Raw genomic sequence first — 22,535 nt, forward strand, 5'->3', positions numbered from 1 at the left:
TCTCCTCTCCTCTCCTGTCTACCTCACTCACCACTGTCCTCCCCTCTCATCTCCTCTCCTCTCTTGTCTACCTCACTCACCACTGTCCTCCCCTCTCATCTCCTCTCCTGTCTACCTCACTCACCACTGTCCTCCCCTCTCATCTCCTCTCCTCTCCTGTCTACCTCACTCACCACTGTCCTCCCCTCTCATCTCCTCTCATCTCCTGTCTACCTCACTCACCACTGTCCTCCCCTCTCATCTCCTCACCTCTCCTGTCTACCTCACTCACCACTGTCCTCCCCTCTCATCTCCTCTCCTCTCCTGTCTACCTCACTCACCACTGTCCTCCCCTCTCATCTCCTCTCATCTCCTGTCTACCTCACTCACCACTGTCACCACTGTCCTCCCCTCTCATCTCCTCTCATCTCCTGTCTACCTCACTCACCACTGTCACCACTGTCCTCCCCTTTCATCTCCTCTCCTCTCCTGTCTACCTCACTCACCACTGTCCTCCCCTCTCATCTCCTCTCCTCTCCTGTCTACCTCACTCACCACTGTCCTCCCCTCTCATCTCCTCTCCTGTCTACCTCACTCACCACTGTCCTCCCCTCTCATCTCCTCTCCTCTCCTGTCTATCTCACTCACCACTGTCCTCCCCTCTCATCTCCTCTCATCTCCTGTCTACCTCACTCACCACTGTCACCACTGTCCTCCCCTCTCATCTCCTCTCATCTCCTGTCTACCTCACTCACCACTGTCCTCCCCTCTCATCTCCTCTCCTCTCCTGTCTACCTCACTCACCACTGTCACCACTGTCCCCCCTCTCATCTCCTCTCCTCTCCTGTCTACCTCACTCCCCACTGTCCTCCCCTCTCATCTCCTCTCCTCTCCTGTCTACCTCACTCACCACTGTCCTCCCCTCTCATCTCCTCTCCTCTCCTGTCTACCTCACTCACCACTGTCCTCCCCTCTCATCTCCTCTCCTGTCTACCTCACTCACCACTGTCCTCCCCTCTCATCTCCTCTCCTCTCCTGTCTACCTCACTCACCACTGTCCTCCCCTCTCATCTCCTCTTCTCTCTACCTCACTCACCACTGTCCTCCCCTCTCATCTCCTCTCCTCTCCTGTCTGCCTCACTCACCACTGTCCTCCCCTCTCATCTCCTCTCATCTCCTGTCTATCTCACTCACCACTGTCACCACTGTCCTCCCCTCTCATCTCCTCTCATCTCCTGTCTACCTCACTCACCACTGTCCTCCCCTCTCATCTCCTCTCATCTCCTGTCTACCTCACTCTCCACTGTCCTCCCCTCTCATCTCCTCTCCTCTCCTTCACTGTCCTCCCCTCTCATCTCCTCTCCTGTCTACCTCACTCACCACTGTCCTCCCCTCTCATCTCCTCTCATCTCCTATCTACCTCACTCACCACTGTCCTCCCCTCTCATCTCCTCTCCTCTCCTGTCTACCTCACTCACCACTGTCCTCCCCTCTCATCTCCTCTCCTCTCCTGTCTACCTCACTCACCACTGTCCTCCCCTCTCATCTCCTCTCCTCTCCTGTCTACCTCACTCACCACTGTCCTCCCCTCTCATCTCCTCTCCTGTCTACCTCACTCACCACTGTCCTCCCCTCTCATCTCCTCTCCTCTCCTGTCTACCTCACTCACCACTGTCCTCCCCTCTCATCTCCTCTCCTCTCCTGTCTAACTCACTCACCACTGTCCTCCCCTCTCATCTCCTCTCATCTCCTGTCTACCTCACTCACCACTGTCACCACTGTCCTCCCCTCTCATCTCCTCTCATCTCCTGTCTACCTCACTCACCACTGTCACCACTGTCCTCCCCTCTCATCTCCTCTCCTCTCCTGTCTACCTCACTCACCACTGTCCTCCCCTCTTATCTCCTCTCCTGTCTACCTCACTCACCACTGTCCTCCCCTCTCATCTCCTCTCTCTGTCTACCTCACTCACCACTGTCCTCCCCTCTCATCTCCTCTCCTCTCCTGTCTACCTCACTCACCACTGTCCTCCCCTCTCATCTCCTCTCATCTCCTGTCTACCTCACTCACCACTGTCACCACTGTCCTCCCCTCTCATCTCCTCTCATCTCCTGTCTACCTCACTCACCACTGTCCTCCCCTCTCATCTCCTCTCCTCTCCTGTCTACCTCACTCACCACTGTCCTCCCCTCTCATCTCCTCTCCTCTCCTGTCTACCTCACTCCCCACTGTCCTCCCCTCTCATCTCCTCTCCTCTCCTGTCTACCTCACTCACCACTGTCCTCCCCTCTCATCTCCTCTCCTCTCCTGTCTACCTCACTCACCACTGTCCTCCCCTCTCATCTCCTATCCTGTCTACCTCACTCACCACTGTCCTCCCCTCCCCTCTCATCTCCTCTCCTCTCCTGTCTACCTCACTCACCACTGTCCTCCCCTCTCATCTCCTCTCATCTCCTGTCTACCTCACTCACCACTGTCCTCCCCTCTCATCTCCTCTCCTCTCCTGTCTACCTCACTCACCACTGTCCTCCCCTCTCATCTCCTCTCCTCTCCTGTCTACCTCACTCACCACTGTCCTCCCCTCTCATCTCCTCTCATCTCCTGTCTACCTCACTCACCACTGTCACCACTGTCCTCCCCTCTCATCTCCTCTCATCTCCTGTCTACCTCACTCACCACTGTCCTCCCCTCTCATCTCCTCTCATCTCCTGTCTACCTCACTCTCCACTGTCCTCCCCTCTCATCTCCTCTCCTCTCCTTCACTGTCCTTCCCTCTCATCTCCTCTCCTCTCCTGTCTACCTCACTCACCACTGTCCTCCCCTCTCATCTCCTCTCATCTCCTATCTACCTCACTCACCACTGTCCTCCCCTCTCAACTCCTCTCATCTCCTGTCTACCTCACTCACCACTGTTCTCCCCTCTCATCTCCTCTCCTCTCCTGTCTACCTCACTCACCACTGTCCTCCCCTCTCATCTCCTGTCTACCTCACTCACCACTGTCCTCCCCTCTCATCTCCTCTCATCTCCTGTCTACCTCACTCACCACTGTAAAAGCCTCTCAAGCACAGCTGTCAATGCTCTACAGAAACTGACACGATCCACACACCATCTCCAGAGTTGGGCTTGAAATCACAGCTCAGGACCATATAATACCTTTATTTGTGTCTATATCTGGGACAGAAGGACCAGCCATAGGTTAGGTTTACTCAGGACAAGAGAGGTGTGGTGTTACCCACATAGATCCTATTACAAAGTTCTATATGCAATTATATGGTGAGACACTGTTTGTGATCTGTAAACTATGTGCTGTCACCAGCAGGTGGCAGCAGATCACTCATTGACATCTTCCACTGACAGTTCCTCACTAAGGACCAAATACAGCTAGGGGCCCAGTTACAAACCAAACCCTGGTCCCTTCACACAGGTTCTTATTATAAGTAATAGATCTAAAAGGATTGGGTGTGTGGAAAATAAATATATTTCTGATTCCTATTCAAAATCTTTTGATATGGAATAGGGCATAGAGCAGGCTAGTCAGGTGAATGCAGTCACTGTGGTACAGTTTGTTGGTTGGACTGGTTAATTCAGTGAGGCATGACTATAACTATATAGGTAGACAATAATGTGGACATCAGTTGTGTTTTGGGGGCGCGTGCTGAAAGACCCAGTAGTCTCTGTGTTAGTGAGTCTAATAATAATGAGGAGTCTCCCAGCACAGCAACTACAGCAGCCCCAGCAGAGGAAGAGAGAAGAGAAAAAAAATGTATGAAATGTATGCACTCACTCTGGATAAGAGCGTCTGCTAAATGACTAAAATGTCAAATGTAATAGCAAGCAGAGACCGGGAAAGCAATGTGTGTGTGTGTGGTGTGGTGTGTGTGTGATCTTAACCCATTCGAACACTTATGGGAAATTCTGGAGCGGCACCTGAGACTGCATTTTCCACCACCATAAACAAAACACCAAATTATGGAATTTCTCGTGGAAGAATGGCATTGCATTCCTCCAAAAGAGTTCCAGACACTTGTAGAATCTATGCCAAGGCCCATTGAAGCTGTTCTGGCTGCTCGTGGTGGCCCAACGCCCTATTTAGACACTTTATGTTGGTGTTTCCTTTATTTTGGCAGTTACCTGTGTCTGCCACATTCTCCCCTTTTTTGGTAATGTCAAAGCCTGCCAAGTGTACTGGAAAACTAGGCCAAATGTTTTACAATAGTATGGAATTCCCCAAATAGACATGCCACACCCAATGGGTTAAAATTATAACATAAAATTAAACACAGTCCATGACACAATACTGGATATTTACATTCACTTATCTGACGATGTTCACAATTTCAATTCACTGAAAGCCTCCAAATTCTACCTTCAAGAGGATGCCACACTCACACCTCATACCTCTCTTCCTCCGAGCCGCGGGTATGCGCTCCGTGGGCGTGTACGCGCAGAGTCCCATCCCTCCTCTCCTCTCCATACCCCATAGTACCGTTAAAACTTTCCTCCAATCAGAGTCGCTTCTAAGAACTTTGCCAAGTGGAGTCTGTCGGGTACCATATGTTCGCTTTCACTCGGGTTTGGTTCGGCTCAGTAGGAGGTGTTGGTCCTATTGGCTCGGTATTGTCTTTATGCAAACAGCTCCTTTCACCGACGGCATGTCTATTGTCACCGCCATGGTTTATATGGAGGTAGCGGTGGACCTAAGGATTACATCCGTCTGAGGAGCGCTGATTCAGGCTGTGTTTCTCTTTGAGCCCCTGCCAGCTTCGTCACAGCCATGAGTTGTCTGGATGTGATGTTTCACCAGAGTTATGGAGCTCACTACCTCCCTGCGTCTTCAGCAGCAGCGGCAGCAGCCTACAAAGCAGCATACTATCACCATCAGCACCAGCAACAGGTGGGTGTCCAGACTACACCAAATAGTAATGACGTAGTATTTGTTTGTTTTCTAATACTAGGCTATTTTTTGTGTTCTAATAATTGGCGCTATTACGCACTAATACACTCCGTGAGCAATGGTTTGGGGCGTCGCAGATGTCAGTTCACAGTGAAGAGTCCTGGGTATCACAGAACTTGAAAAGTTGAAGCTGTCATTGCTCGTGATGTATTTAGTTAGAGCAGGTCATGCAGAATGACTCGGACTCCTCGTTCCATCAGAAGGGTGATGTAATGGGAGCTCGTCACTGTCACTCAGGAATGTTGACGATGATGGTTCATTTGGTACGGCCACGAGCACTTACATAGTCGTCATACTTTCACCAGAACACACGCGCGGAAACGTCCTACAACTTTTTGGATAAACTTCGGTCTGTAAAGATGATTCGTTTTTCTTAAAATAGAGGTCATAGAGAATTTAAGTAATTATACTGGCTAGTATGACTTTTAACGAGGGATGTATTTTGTTCAGTTGATGTATACACGTTGAATCATCTGGTTTGATCGTTGTGGTGCTGACTAGACATACAGGCTGGTGCTCTCATGGCTGAATCTGTGGCATACATTTTTCTCCCTCTCCCTCTCTCTCGGTCTATTTCCCTCTCTCTGTAGAAGAAGCTGGGTGTTTACAGTAGGATGCAGCAGGACAGCACGGAGCAGCAGTTTCCAGGGCGGAGACAGCAACAGCAGCGTGGGGGTGGAGGGGGGAGGCTGGCTGGGGAGAAGGAGGTCCGACAGGGCCTGGAGGTTTCTGGGCTGGGGGGCTCTTGGAGGTCTGGGAAGGACAGCCAGCCGGCTGAGGCAGAGTACCTGAGCTCCAGGTGTGTCCTGTTCACCTATTTCCATGGCAACATCGAGGATGTGGTGGATGAGCATTTCTCCAGGGCTCTGAGCCAACCCAGCACCTTCACCGGAGAGACCAAGAGCTCCAGGTGCCCACCCATTCACACCTCTGCCTCGGCAGGACTGTGGAAAGGTAGGAGCACACAGGGACACTCGTACCATTACTCATCTGAAACAGTGTTATTCAAATGGATTCATTGTCTTTTACTGTTACTTTTTATTTAGAATAATAAAAATGTAATTGTGGAAAAACCTAGTGTTCCTAAAAACCTTTTACGATATATATTCTTCACTGGTAATTAGTGTTGAGCGATTAACTGACATTTTGGGTATTCTTTCATTTTTTTTAAACCAACATCGGTTCGATTATTAGAATTGCATTTCGTTCTGTCTGAGCTCAATGCTCAGTTTCTTTAGAGATAAATCAGATCAAGCCCAAACTGTGAGATGTAAAGTTAGTTGGGGTTTGTCCTTTCCAGCAGTCCAATATTCTACATAGTTCGTGCAGAACTGTTCATGACACAAACTGTTCACACATCTCTTGTTGGCGGAGAGAACTTTTAACAGGTTTACAGCTTATTTCCCGTTCTACACATTTTGTCATGGGGTGCAAAGAAAACTTTGCCGTTTTAAAGCTCATTTTCTTACAATTCTATACATTTTGCCATGTCTAATGTGCATTAATGTGATATATGAGTGACTCGAACATTACTACCAAATCTATGTGCTAAAAAACCTAGCAAAAACAAACGTTAGCTGACATGGGCTAGTTGATCTGGACATTTAAGTTATAAATATCTCTCTAAGGTCTGTAATGACTAACATGACAAGAGGAACTGATGATGCACTACCCAATTTACAAATGGCACCTTGTGCATTCTACTATTACAACTTTCAAGAGGAAGTTGAAAGCCGGACTGAGCAAAACAGTTTGGGAACCACTGATCTAAGTGATTGATAGTTGGTATTCAGCAGTCATAAAATTTGCCTTATTTACTTTTAAGTACTAATAAAATTGTGATTTTGTCAGACAGCATCAGCGGCAGCTCTATAGAGATGAGATAAATAAATAAATAAAACAAATGTAATATACACAAAAAGTGATAAGCAGTAATGTGCAGTCACTACCATCATGGGACTTGTATTGTTTTAGTCTGTGTTGTTACAGCATTCAACCCACATAATACATAGTGCATTTAATGTCTAAAATAATTATCTAAACCGAAATAGAAAACCATTATTATATTTGAATGATCGAACCGAAACCGAACCAACCTCAAAAAGCACTAATCGCTCAGCACTACTGGTAACCTTTAGGCTGTTTACATGAATGTCTGTGTATCGTTTACTGACTATATCCATGTCTCTCTTTCAGATAGTGTATCTCTCTCGGAAGGCCAGTGCAGTTCTCTGTCCTCTTCTCTGTGGGGTGGAGGTTACCCGTCCCAGACCAGCCCCTGTCTGCCCATCCACCCAGACTTCTCCCCCAGCCCTGCAGGCTTCCATGCCCCAGACAGAGCTCTGTGGACAGGCCACGCTCTTCCCCAGCCCAGCCTCCCTCCTCCAACCTCTCTCCCTGACCCCTGGGCCTACAGCCTCAGTCCCCAGACCTCCGCCAGCTACACACACGTTCACGACGTCTACCCACACACACACCCTCACACACACATGCACCCCCGGCACACACACGCAGTATTACATTCCCACCCGTCCCATGGCCCAGGCCTAGACCCCAGGTTCAGCCCTCTGCTCCTGCCTGGTGTGAAGACTCAGAGCCCCCTAGCCCACAGCCCTGTGGGACACAGCACACACAGTACCACACACAGCAGCCAGAGCCCAGGGATACACAGTGATGTGAACACAGAGGTGGAGCAGGCCAGCCCCCCCACCCTGACCCCCTCAGCCTGGCCCACTGCTCTACACACACCCATGGATATCTACGACTCAGGTAAGCCTCTGACCTGGAGCACACACACACACACACACACACACACACACACACACACACATGCACTCTCTCTCCCATGTCTACGTTTCTGCTACGTTGTTGTTTTATCTAAAAGTTGATGTTACGCTGTTTCTCTCTCTCCAGGTCTGGATCAGGACAAAGTGAAGGCTGTTTGGTTCTGAGAGAGAGGATATGACGTCACAGTGTCGTCACCCTGCCACTGAGCTGTGATCAGCTCTAACAGAACCTCCTGGAACCACATTTTTTGGTGGACTCGTTCTCTAGAAGACTCTCCACTCACTAGAAGAACTCAGAACTCCAGGGTGGATTTAGGTTTCTCAGAAAGCCTTCCTGAGAAATATAGACTACTCTCCATGCCTCACAATCCACCAGGGATACTTCAGATCACTCTTTGGCAAAATATTTGTTCCTAATTTGTACCAAAAGTATTAGCTGGTTGATTGGGAACTAGTATCCCAAATGAGGGTTCTGTTTAAAGAATATAGTTTGTGGGAACACTGCTCAGCCAAGCCTCTTTCTGATCTTTTAATATTCTGCTATGTGTGTAACTAGCTATATGTGTGTAATTGACTGAAATATATGTTGTATATACAGTAGTACTGTGATCTGAAGTGATTGTCATTTCCGTAAAGTGTTTGATTGTTGCTAATTGTTTTTCACCAACCCTGTGTTGTCATGTTGCCTAGTGTTCTGTATGTGTGGAGAAATGTCATTATTGATGTGTAATAAATTGCTAAGTTCTATTGGCAATCGTGCCCTACATCTTTAAGATCTGACTCAAAGTACACAGCTAAATGTCATTTTTTTGTATCAAATCTGATAATTGAATATCACCCAGCATTGTTTAGGAACGATATGTAGGTCAGCCTTGAACTTTTACTCAGAAATCCATCTATAGTGAACAAAAATATAAACGCAACATACAACAATTTCAAAGATTTTACTGAGTTACAGTTCATATAAGGAAATCAGTCAATTGAAATAAATCCATTAGGCCCTAATCTATAGATTTCACATGACTGGGAATACAGATATGCATCGGTTGGTCACAGGCGTGTGGATCTGAAAATCAGTCAGTATCTGGTGTGACCACCATTTGTCTCATGCAGCGCGACAATCTCCTTTGCATGAAGTTGATCAGGCTGTTGATTGTGGCCTGTGGAATGTTGTCCCACTCCTCTTCAATGGCTGTGTGAAGTTGCTGGATATTGGCGGGAACTGGAACATGCTGTCGTACACGTTGATCCAGAGCATCTCAAACATGCTCAATGGGTGATATGTCTGGTGAGTATGCAGACCATAGAAGAACTGGGACAATTCAGCTTCCAGGAATTGTGTACAGATCCTTGCGACATGGGACCGTGCATTATCATGCTGAAACATCGATTGTGCATCTGTAAAAGTTTGTGAGTGTTATTGGTGACAAGCTGAATTTCTCCAGCCTCCTGAGGTAGAAGATGCGCTGCTGCGCCTCCTTCACCACGCTGTCTGTGTGGGTGGACCATTTCAGTTTGTCCGTGATGTGTACCCCGAGGAACTTAAAACTTTCTACCTTCTCCACTACTGTCCCGTCGATGTGGATAGAGGGCTGCTCCTCTGCTGTTTCCTGAAGTCCACAATCATCTCCTTTGTTTTGTTGACATTGAGTGTGAGGTTATTTTCCTGACACCACACTCCGAGGGCCCTCACCTCCTCCCTGTAGGCCGTCTCGTCGTTGTTGGTAATCAAGCCTACCACTGTAGTGTCGTCTGCAAACTTGATGATTGAGTTGTAGGCGTGCATGGTCACGCAGTCATGGGTGAACAGGGAGTACAGGAGAGGGCTGAGAACGCACCCTTGTGGGGCCCCAATGTTGAGGATCAGCGGGGTGGAGATGTTGTTACCTACCCTCACCACCTGGGGGCGGCCCATCAGGAAGTCCAGGACCCAGTTGCACAGGGCGGGGTCGAGACCCAGGGTCTCGAGCTTAATGACGAGTTTGGAGGGTACTATGGTGTTAAATGCTGAGCTGTAGTCGATGAACAGCATTCTTACATAGGTATTCCTCTTGTCCAGATGGGTTAGGGCAGTGTGCAGTGTGATTGTGATTGCGTCATCTGTGGACCTATTGGGGTGGTAAGCAAATTGGAGTGGGTCTAGGGTGTCAGGTAGGGTGGAGGTGATATGGTCCTTGACTAGTCTCTCAAAGCACTTCATGATGACGGAAGTGAGTGCTACGGGGCGATAGTCATTTAGCTCAGTTACCTTCGCTTTCTTGGGAACAGGAACCATGGTGGCCCTCTTGAAGCATGTGGGAACAGCAGACTGGGATAAGGATTGATTGAATATGTCCGTAAACACACCAGCCAGCTGGTCTGCGCATGCTCTGAGGACGCGGCTGGGGATGCCGTCTGGGCCGGCAGCCTTGCGAGGGTTAACACATTTAAATGTTTTACTCACATTGGCTGCAGTGAAGGAGAGCCCGCAGGATTTGGTAGCGGGCTGTGTCAGTGGCACTGTGTTGTCCTCAAAGCGAGCAAAGAAGTTGTTTAGTTTGTCTGGGAGCAAGACATCGTGGTCTGTGACGGGGCTGGTTTTCCTTTTGTAGTCCGTGATTGACTGTAGACCCTGCCACATACCTCTCGTGTCTGAGCCATTGAATTGCGACTCTACTTTGTCTCTATACTGACGTTTAGCCTGTTTGATTGCCTTGCGGAGGGAATAGCTACACTGTTTGTATTCGGTCATGTTTCCGGTCACCTTGCCCTGATTAAAAGCAGTGGTTCGCTCTTTCAGTTTTGCGCAATTGCTGCCATCAATCCACAGTTTCTGGTTGGGGAATGTTTTAATAGGCGCTGTGGGTACGACATCACCGATGCACTTGCTAATAAACTCGCTCACCGAATCAGCATATTCATCAATGTTATTGTCCGACGCTATGCGGAACATACCCAAGTCCACGTGATCGAAGCAATCTTGAAGCGTGGAATCCGATTGTTCGGACCAGCGTTGAACAGATCTAAGCACGGGCGCTTCCTGCTTTAGTTTCTGTCTATAGGCTGGGAGCAACAAAATGGAGTCTTGGTCAGATTTTCCGAAAGGAGGGCAGGGGAGGACTTTATATGCGTTGCGGAAGTTAGAATAACAATGATCCAGAGTTTTGCCAGCCCGGGTCGCGCATTCGATATGCTGATAAAATTTAGGGAGCCTTGTTTTCAGATTAGCCTTGTTAAAATCCCCAGCTACAATAAATGCAGCCTCAGGATATGTGGTTTCCAGTTTACATAGAGTCAAATGAAGTTCTTTCAGGGCTGTCGATGTGTCTGATTGGGGCGGGATATACACGACTGTGATTATGATCGAAGAGAATTCTCTTGGTAGATAATGCGGTCGGCATTTGATTGTAAGGAATTCTAGGTCAGGTGAACAAAAGGACTTGAGTTCCTGTGTGTTGTTATGATCACACCACGTCTCGTTAATAATAAGGCATACACCCCCGCCCTTCTTCTTAAAAGAGAGATGTTTGTTTCTGTCTGCGCGATGTGTGAAGAAGCCGGTTGGCTGTACAGAGTCTGATGACGTATCCCGAGTGAGCCATGTTTCCGTGAAACAAAGAATGTTACAATCTCTGATGTCTCTCTGGGAGGCAACCCTTGCTCGGATTTCGTCTACCTTGTTGTCAAGAGACTGGACATTGGCGAATAGTATGCTCGGGAGCGGTGAGCGATGTGCCCGTCTACGGAGCCTGACCAGAAGACCGCTCCGTCTGCCCCTTCTGCCCCTTCTGCGGTGCCGTTGTTTTGGGTCGCCAGCTGGGATCCGATCCATTGTTCTGGGTGGTGGACCAAACAGAGGATCCGCTTCGGGAAAGTCGTATTCCTGGTCGTAATGTTGGTGAGTTGACGTTGCTCTTATATCCAATAGTTCTTCCCGGCTGTATGTAATAAAACCTAATATTTCCTGGGGTAACAATGTAGGAAATAACACATAAAAAAAACTAAATAATGCATAGTTTCCTAGGAACACGAAGCGAGGCGGCCATCTCTGTCGGTGCCTCTGCTGTTATCGCTCCCTCAAAACTTGAAACATCTGTGGCATTGTGTTGTGTCAAAACTGCACATTTTAGAGTGGCCTTTTATTGTCCCCAGCACAAGATGCATCTGTGTAATAATCACGCTGTTTAATCAGCTTCTTGGTATACCACACCTGTCAGGTGGATGGATTATCTTGGCAAAGGAGAAATGCTGACTAACAGACATGTAAACAAATGTGTGCACAAATTTGAGAGTAATAAGCTTTTTTGTGCGTTTGGAACATTTCTGAGATCTTTTATTTCAGCTCATGAAACATTTGACCAACACTTTAAATGCTGCGTTTATATTTTTGTTCATTGTACATTAAAAAGTCTACAAAATCCTAAGAGATGATGGAAATGAACCTACACTATCTAAGGTTTCAGTCTCATAGTCCTGTATGTCTGTAACGTGATACTAATATGAGACTGATCGGGGGGTGAATTCCTCAGACAGTTGGTTGTAGATACCATGCCATGTCTGTTGCCTGTCTGGTACTCTACGCCAGGAATGTATTTCCTGTTTCCTGTCTGGACAGGAAGTCCACCAGGGGCAGAAAGTATACACACACACGTTGCAGTGCAGAAATGTCTTCATGCAGGCAGAGATAAACAGGGTGTGGAGTATTGCCTCTTGGAGGTCGACCCTAATCTACTCCTTCTCTAGGAATGTGTGAAGCGCAAGCTATGTGCTCCGGTGTGAAATCATCATTATTTTGGAGAAGAGCAGCTTTAAATATTTCAGGGTAACCCTGGTGCCAAGACTGGTATTATTGTTATCCATGACGGACAGCTGTGCAGTGTTTGTGTATGTGTGTGTTTGCACGTGTGTATGTTTGCATGTGTGTGTCTCAGGGGGTGTGTTAGTGTCTGTGAGTAAGCGATCTAACCAGGTGGTGTGTGTGTGTTTTCCTAACATTCTTGTCCCACCCTGAACTTAATGATCCAGCTACCCCCTCATCTACACCCTCATCTACCCCCTCATCTACACCCTCATCTACCCCCTCAGCTACACCCTCATCTACCTCCTCCCCTACACCCTCATCTACCTCCTCACCTACCCCCTCATCTACACCCTCATCTACCTCCTCATCTACCCCCTCATCTACACCCTCATCTACCTCCTCATCTACCCCCTCATCTACACCCTCATCTACCTCCTCATCTACCCCCTCAGCTACACCCTCATCTACCTCCTCATCTACACCCTCATCTACACCCTCATCTACCCCCTCATCTACACCGTCATCTACCACCTCATCTACCTCCTCATCTACCCCCTCATCTACACCCTCATCTACCCCCTCATCTACCTCTTCATCTACCTCCTCATCTACCCCCTCATCTACACCCTCATCTACCCCCTCACCTACCCCCTCATCTACCCCCTCATTTACACCCTCATCTACCTCCTCATCTACCTCCTCATCTACCCCCTCATCTACACCCTCATCTACCCCCTCATCTACCTCCTCATCTACCTCCTCATCTACCCCCTCATCTACACCCTCATCTACCCCCTCATCTACCTCCTCATCTACCCCCTCATCTACACCCTCATCTACCTCCTCATCTACCTCCTCATCTACACCCTCATCTACCTCCTCACCTACCCCCTCAGCTACCCCCTCATCTACCTCCTCACCTACCCCCTCATCTACACCCTCATCTACACCCTCACCTACCCCCTCATCTACCCCCTCATCTACCTCCTCACCTACCCCCTCAGCTACACCCTCATCTACCTCCTCACCTACCCCCTCATCTATACCCTCATCTACCTCCTCACCTACCCCCTCAGCTACACCCTCATCTACCTCCTCACCTACCCCCTCATCTACACCCTCATCTAGGGCCCTGTGATGAGGCTTGAACATGTTGTTGTCTTTGCTGCTTAATGTGCTGACAAACAGAACTAAAACTGATGATCACGACAGTGGGGCTCTGAGTCCCTCTAGTCCCACTCTGCTTTAGAGGAGGAGGCCTCTCCTGGTGTAGGGGCTGCAGAGAGAGCACCAGGATTAATGCTTACTGGACATGATTAGAGAGAGTGCTAATGCACCTGCCCAAGCCCCATCCTGCGACCTAAGAGGTATGTATCAGATGCTCAACATATTCTGCTCACACCTACTATGATGGTCCGGGCCTAAACCACACAAAAACAACACTAGACACTATGGAACAAAAAGCTTTTACTGTCTCATCCTGGAATATACAAGGTCTGAGGTCATCTGCCTTTGGCCTAAAGAGCAGGAACCCAGACTTCATCAAAGAAATTGGAAATACAGGCATTGTCATCCTACAAGAAACATGGTATAGAGGAGAGCTGGTAGTCTCATCCACCAAACTACTAGGTGTGAAATAGGGAAGAGACTCAGTGGGTATGCTAATTTGGTATAGAGCAGACCTAACCCACTCTATTAAATTAGTCAAAACAGGAACATTTTACATTTGGCTAGAAATGAATAAGGAAATGATCTCAACAGAGAAACATTTCCTCATGTGTGCTACCTATATCCCCCCAATAGAATCCCCATCCTTTAACAATGACAGCTTCTCCATCCTAGAGGGGGAGATCAACCATTTCCAGGCCCAGGGACATGTACTGGTCTGTGGCGACCTAAATGCCAGAACTGCACAAGAATCTGACACTCTCAGCACACAGGGGGACAAACACCTACCTGGATGTGACAGTAATTCCTCCCAAATATGCCCCCCAAGACACAACTATTACAAAACATCCAACAAAAACGGGTCACTACTACTGCAGCTCTGTCGCACGCTGGGTCTGTACATAGTCAATGATAGGCTTCGAGGGGACTCCTATGGTATGTACACACTGACCTCAACCCAGAGTCTCTCAGAGCGTTCACAGTCAGCCCACTGACACCCCTATCAGATCACAGCAAAATCACAGTCTACTTAAACAGAGCAATACTCAATCATGAGGCATCAAAGCCAACGGAACTGCACAATATTAAGAAATGCTATAGATGGAAGGAAAGTAGTGTAGAAAACTACCATAAAAACAATTAGGCAACAACAAATTCAATCCCTTTTAGACACTTCCTGGACCAAACATTTCACTGTAGTAGTGAAGGTGTAAACTTGGAAGTAGAATGCCTAAATAGTATAATTTATCTTTCAGCTTCCCTATCAAATCAAAAAATGTCAAGCAGACAACCTAAGAAAATTAAAAACAATGACAAATGGTTTGATGAAGAATGCAAAAACCTAAGAAAGAAATTGAGAAACCTGTCCAACCAAAAACATAGAGAGAGACCCCAAAAAACGTTGCTATGGTGAATCACTAAAGCAATACAGAAATACACTACGGAAAAAGAAGGAACAGCACGTCAGAAATTAACTGAATGTAATTGAAGAATCCATAGAATCTAACCACTTCTGGGAAAATTGGAAAACACTAAACAAACTTAAGCCCCCGTTCCCTTTAAAAGGCCTGTCCGCCTTTTCCCTCTTCCCCAGCCTGCAGTAGCAGAATCAAAGCATTGGGCATTTATCTACTCATTAGCATTAGCATGTAGCCTCTACAATGCTAACGGCCTGGCCCCTGCTGTTAGCCTCTGGAATCACCACAGGCACTTCCAACCCACACTGCCACAGTCTGCCAGGGGTGAAAAACAACTATGAGGAAATGTAAAACAGAGAGAGGAATACGAGTGGAGGAGAAAGCACACATTTAGGAAATGTACAAAAATGGTACAACATGATATTGATCATTTTCAATAATTACTATTATGGTCCACACACACACACACACACACACACACACACACACACACACACACACACACACACACACACACACACACACACACACACACACACACACACACACACACACACACACACACACACACACACACCGCTGTACAGACTCTAAAGCAACGTAATGAGAACAGGCTGAGCTGAACCCAAAGCCAATCTCCCTCACGCAACACACACTCAGAATGAAATGGTTACTGAACGGTCTTTGAACCTACTGACACAACTGGCCTTTAAAACTGGGATTTATTTTCCATTGTGAAGCACAAATACATTAATTTTGACAATGAGTGGAAATGCGGTCTTTCATTGCTTATTTTCTTTCCATTCACGTACAATCCTCATGTAGAACGACATGTTCTCCATAAATCCAAGAAACTCTCAGGAGCAGATCAAGCAGTGTGTACTCTAAACAGACAGTTAGCCTGCCAATACCTGACCGAACCGTGGCCCTTTATAGGTTTTCCAGTAGTAACTGTTTTTAAAAATAAATGTTTAGAAAAGGAGAGGACAGGAGGAGAGGAGAGGACAGGAGACGAGAGGAGAGACTGCAGCTCTCTGTCATACGCATCCAACGGTGGAGTTGTGATTACATTTCGTAGTTATGAATGCATGTGAAATCCCATGAATATAATTATTGTATTTCCTGCACATTTTGATCCAACACCCACTCACACAATCAGACACATTCATCCAATTACAATACTTGTCATTAATTAATAAATGATGAATAAATGAATGTTTGGTCTTCCTGTTCTGGGTCTGTAGTTGGGGAACTTGTCAGATGCAGAGGTTGACAGCATTGAAACTGTGATCTCAAAGCTACAGGGATGAATTCACATCCAGATAAAGATCTAATCATACTGAATATCAAGTGTGATTGTACCATCTGTAAAGTCTTATCACTGTGATGTTCTATGGGACATGTTCAATCAGAATCTGCAACCAGCGGTAGAGTTTGACTGAATGTGAGTCCTGCTCAAGGAGCTCCTACCTCTGGTTCCACTGGCGTGCTACTATGGCTACCTGGTCCCTGAGACATACACCAATAAGATAAACAATAGTTTCTCCTCTGTTGTCATCCAGAATTAATCCGATTGTATTCCTCCAGTACAGAACAGCTGTGTGGTCTGATTGGGTTAATGACAGTGTGATGTGGGAATGTCTGTTAAACATAGAACACTCTGCATTCACACAGCCAACAATAACCCCACTACTAAACACTGTGACATTTATTGATGGGATTTTAACAGCCTGTTAAATGGTTGTGGTAGATGGACAGCCAGAAATGGAGGCATACAGAATGAAGCTCTCTCTCTCCTCTGAGGGTCACTGGTAGCTGACTTCTCCTTCCTCTAGCCAACCAGAGAGACAGGGAGAGAAAGAAAGATAGAAAGAGAGTAGGGGAGAGAGCGAGTAGGGGGGAGAGAGAGTATAGAGGGGGGACAGAGAGAATAGGGGAGAGAGAGAGAGAGTAGGGAGGAGAGACAGAAAGTAGGGAGGAGCGAGAGAGTAGGGGAGAGAGCGAGTAGGGGGGAGAGAGAGTATAGAGGGGGGACAGAGAGAATAGGGGAGAGAGAGAGAGTAGGGAGGAGAGACAGAAAGTAGGGAGGAGCGAGAGAGTAGGGGAAAGAGAGAGAGTAGGCGGAGAGAGAGTGTAGGGAGAGAGAGCGGAGGGGAGAGAGAGAGAGAGAGTAGGGAGAGAGAGAGTAGGGGAGAGAGAGAGTAGGGGAAAAGAGAGAGTAGGGGGAGAGAGAGTGTAGGAGTGGGAGGGGGAGAGAAAGAGTAGGGAACGAGAGAGAGTAGGGGAAAGAGAGAGAGGAGGGAAAGAGAGAGAGAGTAGGGAGAGAGAGAGAGTAGGGGAGAGACAGAGTAGGGGAGAGAGAGAGTAGGGGGAGAGAGAGAGTAGGGGGTAGAGATAGTAATGGGGGAGAGAGTAGGACGAAGAGAGAGAGTGACCAAAGAAAGAAATTGAGAAACCTAGCCAACCAAAAACATAGAGACCCAAAAAACCTGAGTCTACGCCTTCACTATGGTGAATCACTAAAACAATACAGAAAAACACTATGGAAAAAGAAGGAACAGCATGTCAAAAATCAGCTCAATGTAATTGAAGAATCCTTAGAATCCAATAACTTCGGGGATAAATTGGAAAACACTAAACAAACAACAACACTGTAAGGGCTGTCGGGAGAGAGAGTAGACCAAGGCGCAGCGGAGTTAGTGTTCATCATTGAATTTAATAACAGCAAGAACACTGTACAAAACAAAACAAGAAAACCGACAGCCAAACAGTCCTGTCAGGTGCAAAACACTAAACAGAAACAATTACCCACAAAACCCAAAGGAAAAACATGCTCCTTATGGGTGACTCCCAATCAGCAACAACGAACTTCAGCTGTGCCTGATTGGGAGCCACACACGGCCCAAAACAAAGAAATGCAAAAAACCTAGAAAACGAACATAGAACGCCCACCCAATGTAACACCCTGGCCTAACCAAAATAAAGAACAAAAAAACCCTCTCTATGGCCAGGGCGTTACAAACACGAAGAGTTATCTATCCAAAACGGAGATGCATGGGTAAACCACTTCTCCACTCTTTTTGGCCCTATAACAATGAACAAACAGCAAAAACATATAACGTACGTTATCAATACAAATCTTAGAATCAACGATTAAAAACTACCAGAACCCACTGGATTCTCCAATTACATTGAATGAACTACAGGACAAAACACAAACCTTCCAACCCAAAAAGGCCTGTGGTGTTGATGGTATCCTCACTGAAATTATAAAATATACAGACCACAAATTCCAACTGGCTATACTTAAACTCTTTAACATCATCTTTAGTTCTGGCATCTTCCCCAATATTCAGAACCAAGAACTGATCACCCCATTCCACAAAAGTGGAGACAAATCTGACCCCAATAACAAACGTGGGATATGCATCAACAGCAATCTTGGGAAAATCCTCTGCATTATCATTAACAGCAGACTCGTACATTTCCTCAGTGAAAACAATGTTCTGAGCAAATGTCAAATTGTCTTTTTACCAAATTACCGTACGACAGACCACGTATTCACCCTGCATACCCTAATTGACAAACAAACAAACCAAAACAAAGGCAAAGTCTTCTCGTGCTTTGTTGATTTAAAAAAATCCCTTGACTCAATTTGGCATGAGGGTCTGCTATACAAATTGATGGAAAGTGGTGTTGGGGGAAAAACATACGACATTATAAAGTCCATGTACGCAAACAACAAGCGTGCGGTTAAAATTGGCAAAAACACACACATTTCGTCCCACAGGGCCGTGGGGTGAGACAGGGATGCAGCTTAAGCCCCACCCTCTTCAACATATATGTCAACAAATTGGCGAGGGCACTAGAACATTCTGCCACTCCCGGCATCACCCTTCTAGAATCTGAAGTCAAAAGTCTACTGTTTGCTGATGATCTGGTGCTTCTGTCCCCAACCAAGGAGAGCCTACGGCAGCACCTAGATCTTCTGTACATATTCTTTTAGACCTGGGCCCTGACAGTAAATCTCAGAAAGACAAAAATAAGGGTGTTCCAAAAAAGGTCCAGTTTCCAGGACCATAAATTCAAATTCCATCTAGACACCGTTGCCCTAGAGCACACAAAAAAACTATACATACCTCGGCCTAAACATCAGCGCCACAGGTAACTTCCACAAAGCTGTGAACGAGCTGAGAGACAAGGTAAGAAGGGCCTTCTATGCCATCAAAAGGAACATAAAATTCGACATACCAAATAGGATCTGGCTAAAAATACTTGAATCAGTTATAGAACCCATTGCCCTTTATGGTTGTGAGGTCTGGGGTCCGCTCACAATCCAAGAAATCACAAAATGGAAAAAACACCAAATTGAGACTCTGCATGTAGAATTCTACAAAAATATAATTTGTGTACAAAGTAAAACACCAAATAATACATGCAGAGCAGAATTAGGGCGATACCCGCTAATCATCAAAATCCAGAAAAGAGCCGTTCAATTCACACAACCACCTAGAAGGACGCGATTCCCAAACCTTCCATAACAAAGCCATCACCTACAGAGAGATGAACCTGGAGAAGAGTCCCCTAAGCAAGCTGGTCCTGGGGCTCTGTTCACAAACACAAAAGACCCCACAGAGCCCCAGGACAGCAACACAATTAGACCCAATCAAATAATGAGAAAACAAAAAGATAATTACTTGACACATTGGAAATAATAATAAAAAAAGAGCGCAAACTAGAATGCTATTTGGCTCTAAACAGAGTGTACACAGTGGCAGAATACTTGACCACTGTGACTGACACAAACTTAAGGAAAGCTTTGACTATGTACAGACTCAGTGAGCATAGCTTTGCTATTGAGAAAGGCCACTGTAGGCAGACCTGTCTCTCAAGAGAAGACAGGCTATGTGCACACTGCCCACAAAATGAGGTGGAAACTGAGCTGCACTTCCTAACCCCCTACCAAATGTATGACCGTATTAGAGACACATATTTCCCTCAGATTAAACAGATCCACAAAGAATTCGAAAACAAACCCAATTTTGATAAACTCCCATATCTATTGGGTGAAATACCACAGTGTGCCATCACAGCAGCAAGATGTGTGACCTGCTGCCACAAGAAAAGGGCAACCAGTGAAGAACAAACACCATTGTAAATACAACCCATATTTATGTTGATTTATTTTCCCTTTTGTACATTAACTATTTGCACATCATTACAACACTGTATATAGACATAATATGACATTTGTAATGTCTTTATTCTTTTGGAACTTCTGTGAGTGTAATGTTTACTGTTCATTTTATTGTTTATTTCACTTTTGTTTATTATCTATTTCACTTGCTTTCACAATGTTAATATATGTTTCCCATGCCAATAAAGCCCTTAAATTGAAATTGAATTTAATTGAGTAGGGGGAGAGAGAGAATAGGGGGAGAGAGAGAATAGGCGGAGAGAGACAGAGAGAGTAGGGGGAGAGAGAGCGAAAGAGGGAGTGAGAGAGAGAGAAGAGAGAGTGCTGATCTGTCAGAACACAACCCCTGTCCCTCCTTCACCCCTCCTTCATCCATCGCTCCACATTCCAGAGTAATTGAGCGGATGATTAGTCTAATAATCAGCAACACAATGCCAGCTGTCTGAACCTCAACCTGCATAAATACAGACAGCGAGCCAGGCTCAGGCTCATAGGGCTCTGCCTGCACTGGTATCACACTACCCTGGTTGGGTCCTGCAGGGGGAGGCTCTAGTCTAGGAGTACCCTATTACAACCATGCTTTAGGTCCATATGGCAGTCATAACCTAAGCTCTATACCCCAAACCACCCCAGCCTCTCCCTCTCATCCATACAGATCCTCTCTCCTCTAGTCATTGGAGCTAATTGTCTGTCCTCATGCGAGGCAGCAGAGATGAAACAGTGGTTGTGAGGGGGTGTTATGCTGGTATTAAGTGTGTGTTTGGGTATTAGGGGTATTAGGGGTGGTGTAAAGGGTGTGGTTGGTACTTGGTAAGGGCAGTACTTTCTCTGTCAACAGTCTCTAGTGAAGCATGCTGGGACTGGTAGAGATCACATGTCCCCTGATTAGTGTAATTGGTCGTTTTTCATGTTTAAAGTGTCACCTTATCCCTCATTAATGAGCATTAGGAACACACAGAAACACACACCGTTTGGAATACACAGGCAGCTGTTATTAAAAGTAATCAACAAGCTCAGGTAAAAGAGAGTATTTAACTGATGTTGACTTTCTCTCTAATTTCTCTGAGCATATTATCACATCTCACCCAGCCTGCTTGACAAATGAATTCATCTGGTCAGACGAATCACACAGTTGAGTGGCATCTGACATATGGCTTTACAAATCTCAACCACTGTTCACTGTTCAAGTGTTTAAATGAGTGTTTAACTCTGTTCTGCATTTCCTCACCACTATGGAATCTGCCCTCAGAAAGCTGTAGCACTTCAATATGTTTAATTATGTCCAATAAGAAGTGGTGGTATCTCTGTTTCCACCGCAGGCTTGGTGTTTACAGTACACTAGCCGTGGCTGTGGCACAGACTGAGGAATAGTTGCAGGGAGCTGTGAAATGACTGTAGCATGCATGTGGTCTGTTGGAACTAGCAGCTGACAGACACTGATGTTAAATCAAAGTTAAATACACAGTGAGACTTCAGGCTCAGATCTACAGTGATGAGTATTTATGGTCTGTAGTAAGACTATCCCTTCTAACACATGGCTAGGCTAGACCTATTCTACTCCACCTGACCACCCACTGTAGACGGAGAACAAATACACTGTAAAAGAAAATCCTGTACATTTACAGCAGGGATGCTGTAATATGTTTTTACAGTATTGTGTGTAGATTAATAAGGCGGTAATGTAACAAAATGGGGAAAAAGTCAAGGGGTCTGAATACTTTCTGAATGCACAGTATTTACTAAAATAGTGTCTGACCTGACAGCACGTGACTGGTGCCTGAAACTGATCAGCAGGGATAAGCTATTACTGAAAATAAATACCTTACGTTAGAGCCATTTTTACAGGAAACTTCTAATTACAATTAATTACAGAATTTTTCTGCATTTTATCAATAATGCAGTGTAATCTACAGCATTAATGCTGTAAAAGACATTTATGGTATTTTACTGTGCATTCTACTGTGTTTTACTGTTGAAAGTAGAGAAACGTCTTACAATGTACCTCTAACATTCTCTCTCTCTCTCTCTCTCTCTCTCTCTCTCTCTCTCTCTCTCTCTCTCTCTCTCTCTCTCTAGAGAAGCTGGGGTTAGGGGTATGACTGGGGTGTTTTAGCCAATGCAGAGCTGTATGTGGAGGAGAATAAAGAGGATGAATTGGGATATTGGGCTTGCATGTACCCAAGAGACAACTAATAGGAGCAGGGGGATAGAGCACAAGAGGGATAAATGATAGAGGGATGAGGTAAAGGATAG

The 22,535-nt window shown here is 46.2% G+C and overlaps 1 protein-coding gene across 1 annotated transcript; it reads left to right on the top strand.

The window, feature by feature from the left end:
- The first annotated feature begins 4,442 nt into the window (after window positions 1–4,442).
- vgll3 (vestigial-like family member 3) lies at window positions 4,443–8,474 on the top strand. The gene is made up of 4 exons (XM_014173901.2): window positions 4,443–4,874; window positions 5,525–5,888; window positions 7,131–7,703; window positions 7,848–8,474. The coding sequence occupies exons 1-4, from the start codon at window positions 4,755–4,757 to the stop codon at window positions 7,883–7,885; spliced, it is 1,095 nt and encodes a 364-aa protein (XP_014029376.2). The 5' UTR covers window positions 4,443–4,754; the 3' UTR covers window positions 7,886–8,474.
- The last annotated feature ends 14,061 nt before the right edge of the window (window positions 8,475–22,535 follow it).

The sequence above is a fragment of the Salmo salar genome, chromosome ssa25 (genome assembly GCF_905237065.1).
Source record: "Salmo salar chromosome ssa25, Ssal_v3.1, whole genome shotgun sequence".
Classification (NCBI taxonomy): Eukaryota; Metazoa; Chordata; class Actinopteri; order Salmoniformes; family Salmonidae; genus Salmo; species Salmo salar.